Source organism: Sander lucioperca, chromosome 14 (assembly GCF_008315115.2).
Source record: "Sander lucioperca isolate FBNREF2018 chromosome 14, SLUC_FBN_1.2, whole genome shotgun sequence".
Lineage (NCBI taxonomy): Eukaryota > Metazoa > Chordata > Actinopteri > Perciformes > Percidae > Sander > Sander lucioperca.
This window is the reverse complement of record NC_050186.1, coordinates 11,531,387-11,538,401: the sequence shown is the minus strand read 5'-3', so window position 1 is coordinate 11,538,401 and position 7,015 is coordinate 11,531,387. Positions and strand designations below refer to the sequence as shown.

Here is a 7,015-nt window from a genome sequence, read left to right as displayed (position 1 = left end):
GGGGGGAGGGGCTTAGGAGTTTTGGGCTTTAGCGGAAAGGGGGGAGGGACTGAGAAGTTGTCGATGCTCAAATTTTTGTCCTGGATCTTCACAATCCTACCTACGGCACCTTTAACATGAACACAATCAAGTGCAGCTTGACAGACTCTACAGTCAGTGAGCGTTGAGTGACATTTCATTCAGATATCTTGAGGTGAGAAAAGTTTTCCCCCTCGCCAAAATGTAGCTTAACTTTGGAGCGTTATTTAACCCCCGTCCCGACAAGATAGCATGACAGTTGGTACCAATGGATTCCTTAGTTATTCTAGTTTCATATTATACAGACAGAGATCAATTCTGGATTTTATGAATCGATATTGGATCATTCAAATGAAAATCGATTTAAATCGGAAAAATCCCAGCCCTTATTTTGATGATACACACTTGTACTTCAGTAAGGATTTCAATGCATGACTCTAATTTATTGTGGAGTATTTTCACAGAGTGGTATTAGAACTGTTACTGAAGTAAATGATCACGCTGCAGTGGACTGTTCTTACTTTTTTGCGGAAGATTCGGTCCAGCAGGCTGCGTTTGGGGCTGTCTGGGTTCTGAGACCAGTCGAGGTCTGGAGATCGAGATCCCTCAGGGCCAAAAGTATTCAGCTCCTTGAAACATCCCGTCTCTATCACCTACGAAGGAGGAAGAAAAAGACAGTGAGGTTTGTAGATTCTGGAGTCTGCACTAGTCTCGCTGCGGAGGAGGGTCTGGCTAGTCCACACAGCATTCCTGGAAAAGGGAGAAAGACGTGCTCTGGTTTATTGGCATTTCTTGAAACCAATCGCAATCGTCTTGGGCGGCGCTAAGCGTCGAGCAGAGCCACGGTGCCTTGGCAAAATAGCCTCTGGAAGAAACTTTTTGGTGGAACGTGTACGTTCAAAAGTTGCTTTATGCCGACCTTGCTCAAAACACTTGTCAAAACAGACATGAGGAGAATGGAAGTGTTCCATAATGGATGCCTCTGACGAATATATGCCAGATCTTTTGGCCTAATAAGATCTCCAACAATGAACTGTACAAGAAAACGGGAAGCCGGAGCATCGCCAAGGAGATTACGCACAGACGCCTGAGATGGCTAGGACACGTGTTGAGGATGGAGCAGGACCGCATCACAAAAGTCGCCTTAAGATGGACACCACCTGGCAAAAGAAAATCTGGGAGGCTCAAAACCACCTGGCGCAGAACTGTGACACAAGAGCTGGAACAGATGAACCTGTCATGGGGAGAGGCCCAACATGCTGCCAGGGACCGAATGCAATGGAGAGCATTGAAGCCCAATGTCCCATAGGGGACGAAGGGGAGTAAGTTAGCAAGTTGCTCAAAACTACTTTTCAAGCGATTCCACTGTCGCAGACTAATTTCTAACATGGGAATTAAATCCTGAGAGTCTTGCTTGAGCTGTGCAGATAGTCTAGCTATCTGTCTCAAGTTACCCTGCAACATAAGTAGAACATGGTAGATATAGACTAGTCTGGACAGATTGTATGATGTGACCAAGATATGAACGTACCTCGTTTTGCCAGGTTATAGGGACTCGTCCTGTGTTGAACTTGGAGTAGAAGTTGATGTCTGTCTTGTCCAGAATGACTCCCTTCACGCTAGAAAACTCATCAATGTCCTGCACGTCGCTGCAGTACACCAGTCTGGGCTAGAGGAGGAAAACGCAACACAACCGAAACTCAGTTTTACCTTCTTATTCGTCAAAAAACAACCATCACCGGTTGTGGAAAGTAAGCACATTGCTCAAGGACTGTACTTCAATTGTTTGTACTTTACATTTTCAGGTACACTCAGGGGTGGAAAGGAGGGGGAGGGGGCTTCTGGGGCTCCAGCCCCGAATGTTGTTTTTTTCAAAAGCCCCAAATCTTTTAGGGTTTTAAATTAACTTTAACTTTGTGTCATTTCTCCCCCGGCAAATCAATGGGGTATCCCTACCCCTACCTATGTTACCATGGGCCTCTAGGCTGCTTCTCTGATCAATGCTCTCATTGCCCGGCCTGTCAGTTTAGGTGAACGGCCATGTCTTGGCAGGTTTGCAGTTGTGCCATACGCTTTCCATTTTCGGATGATGGATTGAACAGTGCTCCGTGAGATGTTCAAAGCTTGGTATATTTTTTTTAACCTTGCTTTAAACTTCTCCACAACTTTATCCCTCACGAATGTTCACTCTAACAAACCTCTGAAGCCTTCACAGAACAGCTGTATTTATACTGATATTAGATTACACACAGGTGGACTCTATTTAGTAATTAGGTGACTTCTGAAGGCATTTGGTTGCACCCCCCCCAATGTAGCACAAGTAGACTTTACATTTCACAATAACTGTTTTTCGTCAGATCCTTTATAGATTTCAGTGTTCCTGACTGCCCTTGAAGGCAGAGGCAGAGCGAGACACAGCGAGTGCTTTGTTGTTGCAGGAAACATTCAGCTATTACACATCTTTCTTGTGGCAGCTTTAAAGTTAGTGATGTTTCCTGTTTCCTGTACGGGACTCTCCCTTTACCTCAAACCATCGCTCAAAACGCACCGACAAGTCTGATCTCCGGTTACATGATTGGCCACCGCAGCGTTGGGTTGGGCATTGTTTGGATTTTAACCATTCTGATTCCAATTCTTACTTTCTATTCCGGTTCTCATCGATTCTAGATTCCGATTCTTTGAGGGGTGGAGTTGAAACGGGTCACATGCTTATTTCACAAATAAGAGGACAGTTTTATTTTGATTCAATGGTGGGTTGCAGTTTCACCGGGCTTTTTTTAACGTAAAATAAAGCCACACTAGAGCGCAGCTAACTGTGCTCCAAGGCTGCAACACAACAAGCGCCTGGCCGCTACGGAAACCAAAACTTGCGCATGTTAAATTTGGAACCCATGATCAGATTTGAAACCAAATCCTCCAAACGATTCCAATAAAGAAACGATTCCACTGGAATCGTAATTTTTTAAACGATTCCAAGTAGGAATCGGTTCTCGATGCCCAACCCCGTTGTGTCGTGTTGCGTTTCTCCAAAAGTTGAGTCGGTCTCAACTTTTCTCTGCAGGCGGGCTGCGTGTTGGTCCTGTGGCAAACACCGCCGCAGCCCAAACGCACTACCCCCATTCAAAATGAATGGAAAGACCTGCGTTTTTGCCAGACCGTTGGACGGCCGACACAGGCAGTCCTTATGGAACTTAAAAAAAGTAACATTGGACAGTTTCTGCCTCTCTTTAGGTGGCAGGAGTGAAAATAAGTCTTTTTCAACATTTGTTGTGTTCTGGTTTCAGAATGATGGAGACAGTTGGATAAAAATAAGATGCAAAATACAAAAAATGTCAAAATGCCAAAAAAAACATGTTAAAAGCGACAAATGCCTGAAAAAAAATAGGATGTCACAACTATCATGTTTTTTTCCAAATGATCTACAGATTTGATAGCATTCAATTATCAAATGTCTTGAAAAATAGTGCATGTAGCTGCAATAAACTGCCCCCCCCCCCCGAGCCCTGAATGTTTACAATGTCAGTCTGAACAATTATAATCCAAATATAATCTATATATTCAAAGTACTTGCATCAGGTTTGAAAGGAGGTTTAACGAGTCCGGCCTCCAGCATCCTGAAGTTGATTTTTCGAAAGAAACGATGCGCCTGTACTTCACTCCCCCCCGAGCTCTGGCAACCCAACCTCTGTTTTGGGTCTGTGTTTAGCAGCTGCAAAAAGAAAGAAGAACCTATTAGCTTCTCGAAGATTGGACTTTGAATTTAATTGAGCATTTTTCCGAACTTACCGAGGAGCAGATGTCTTTGGCCGATTTGCTGAACTTGTCACTGTATTCCAGCTGTTCCGTCTGAATCCTTCTCTCCATCTCAGGGGCTTTAGGATGTTCTCCTTTGACCCGGTATGGAGGCTGCCCCGCGGTCATCTCGTAAATCAGGCAGCCGAGGCCCCACCAGTCCACGCTCATCCCGTAATGCTTTCGGCCGATCACCTCAGGAGCTGAAATGAGAAAATAAAAAATTAAAATTTTAGTCCACAAAGACAAAAGGAGGCAAGAGAGAAAACCACGGATGTTGCAGTTCATGGTGAGTGTCTTAACACAAATGTTCTCACGCTTATGCTCAAAAAACACACTTACACACTAACACACTTACACACAGACACACACACTTACACACACATGCATTCACACACACACACACACACATAAACACACACACACACACACTTGCATACACACACATACATACCCATGTATCCCAGAGTGCCCACCATGCCTCGCACTAGTTTCCCCTCCGACAGCCTCACAGCCAGGCCCAGGTCAGAGATGCGGATATGTCCTAGAGGGAACAAATACCAAAGCAAAATCCACTGAACCGGTTGAGATTTTTTAGCAGTTATGACGCACATTCTCTTTTGTGTAATCAATTCAAGTCCGTCCCCTCCGGCTCTGATGAGGTGTACAGTGTGGGCTGTCTGCCATTGTTGGCAAAAGAAAACATTAACCATGTGAAGTACTCTGAACAGTAATTTGTAATTACTGACAAAAATGCTAAAACAAAAGGTTGTTACAGATTTCCTAACCTGCTGCCAAGGAATGAAGGAACAGGTGTGAAGGTTTCTAAAAATAGACGCAAACCACACCTGATTCCCAGAGGCCTTTCACTTCCTCCACCTGGCTTTGTTTGCACCCATGTCAAAATACAGTCAACTTGATTGTCTGGCTCAACTCCAACTCTTATCGTTTAGATCATTGGAACTAATTCCAAGCTAAAAATAACTAGCTGTTGTAGATTTGCTCAGGTTGTGTCTACAGAGTTAGGAATGTGACTGTATTACAGATCATAAGTTGTTGTTGTAGATCTATTTGCGGCACACTGAAACAAATGGGAGGTGGTAACTATGGCGGTACATACCGTTGTCATCCAACAGAATGTTTTCTGGTTTCAGATCCCTGCAAGATCAAAACACAGCATTTGATTTCAGTGAGTACAGGATGGTCAAAGTAATTTAACAATGTAAAAACATTTTCACAATGTATTCTGAAATGCGCCATTCTGCATATTTGAAGCTAATACTTTTGTACTATTACTTAAGTAAGATTTGGAGTGAGGTTTTCCTACACTCTGGTTTTGCTATCTTTACTTGTGTAAAAGATCTGAGTACTTCTTCCACCACTTCAAGTGCATCAGAATCAGAAAAGCGGTTATTGCCACAGTAATATACACTTGACGCGGGATTTGCCTTGGTGGTTTGTGCATACACAAACAAACAAACATATTGAACATTAATAAGAACTAGAGAATGCAATTTCTGAAGAAATTGCGGTGTGAATGCTGTACGTTGAAAGGCTGGCGCTACCCAGAATGTATGACAGAGGTGGAACATTTTAAAGTTTGGATGGTGTTTCTCTGCGAATGTATGAATGAGAAGATATTGGAAATTCCGTCCATTCACTTGAATGGGGAAAATTTCCCCGTAAAATGTTGAATATTTCGGAAATTATGAAAGTTATGGAAATGTTGTATAGAAGCAGGTATGTCCTAATCGTGCTGAACGTTTTGATGGTTGAATGAAGTTTCTATGTTGAAAAATGTGGAAGGAGTTAATGTGCAAAAAAAGGGTACGGAAAAAAATAATGAATACGTAGAAGAACATAGGGTTGTGAATGCCTTTAGCATTCACACCAATAAACAATAAATACAGAAAAAAGAAACAAATACATACAAAATAGCTGTTTAGCATTAGAAAAAGGTGGCCTAATGGGTTGAGTGCAGAATGTAAAAAATATATAGTATGTGCAATGGAATCTATAGTATGTGCAATGTATAGTATGTGCATGTATTCAAGTACTAGTACATGATTTAGAGCACAGGTGTCAAACTCAAGGCCTGCAGGCCAAATCCAGCCTTCATATCAATTTAGGCTCACAATAATACATTTCGGCCCGCCTAGTTGTGCGGCAAACCAAAACGTCAGGAAATCGTTTTCAAACTGAAATTATCTGACGTTCAAAGCAGAATTTGGCACATTTTCCGACTTTGAGACTCAGAAATTCCCAAACAACCGAAGAGTTTTCATATCCAGGCTGTGACACAGGTTGTTGTGAGTCGGCTGTGTGGTAGCCTACTTTTAAAAATGTACTCCTTGATTTGTTAAATTCTGTTATGTCTAAGGAACTTTTTTTCTGACTTTTTTTATGGCTTTATGTCAAACTATATGTGAGAAAGATCTATGAGACAAGCAATATGTGCTAATGGTCAAAAATATTTTACTTTCTTGATTAAATAAAAGCATGTTGATAAACTTTACATGTCTGGCCCTGGATGTGAGTCTCATTTTCCAGTGTGGCCCTAATTAAAGTTGAGTTTGACAACCCTGATTTAGAGCATTGCTAAAGCAGAAACACACTGACCGATACAGTATTGACTTCTGGTGGAGGTGAATTAAACCGCAGCAGATTTCTGCAGCGTAGAAGCGCACTCTGTCTTTGTCCAGGCCAGGCTCTCCGATGTTATGAATATGAAACCTCAAATCCCCGCCGCTCATCATGGTCAGAACCATGCAGAGGGCGTGCTTTGTCTCGTAAGCGTACGCCAGATTCACCTGAATGGAGAGCGAGGAAGTGCGTGAATCAGTTAAAGACTGAGTATAAATCTGGGAATATTCTATGTTTTTGTTATTGTCAACAAATCTCTAAAAAAAAAAGACCAAAACCATAAAGTGTTAATCCATCTCCCAATGCTGTCTGACTTCCTGTCTGTCTCTCAGCTCCAAGCCTTTTTTTTTTCCTCTTTTGCCTATTGGACAGTGATTGGCTTTCGAATCTGTGACGTACCCAATCAAGCTACATGGGGTATGTTTGAAAGTCAGATTTCAGTGCACAGACATCTCCTCTGTTGTCACAGAGAAATGTGACACCTGTCTAGTGACAAACTTTGCACAGATACAGGTCAGTAATTTCAAGGCCAGACGTTTTAGGGGACATGAACATAAGAAAT

At 42.5% G+C, this 7,015-nt stretch overlaps 1 protein-coding gene across 2 annotated transcripts in view; it reads right to left on the bottom strand.

The window, feature by feature from the left end:
* The window catches only part of grk5 (G protein-coupled receptor kinase 5), a 28,528-nt gene that overhangs the window by 5,726 nt on the left and 15,787 nt on the right, over positions 1-7,015 (bottom strand). Inside the window, exons 9-15 of one of the 2 annotated variants that reach the window (XM_035991767.1) lie at positions 6,433-6,620; positions 4,931-4,971; positions 4,265-4,354; positions 3,805-4,013; positions 3,590-3,727; positions 1,550-1,687; positions 540-671 (exon numbers count right to left, since the gene is read on the bottom strand). In XM_035991767.1, the coding sequence (XP_035847660.1) occupies positions 540-671; positions 1,550-1,687; positions 3,590-3,727; positions 3,805-4,013; positions 4,265-4,354; positions 4,931-4,971; positions 6,433-6,620 (936 nt within the window). Of the gene's footprint in view, positions 1-539; positions 672-1,549; positions 1,688-3,589; positions 3,728-3,804; positions 4,014-4,264; positions 4,355-4,930; positions 4,972-6,429; positions 6,621-7,015 lie in introns of both variants that reach the window. The other variant, XM_031287839.2, reaches the window with a different exon arrangement.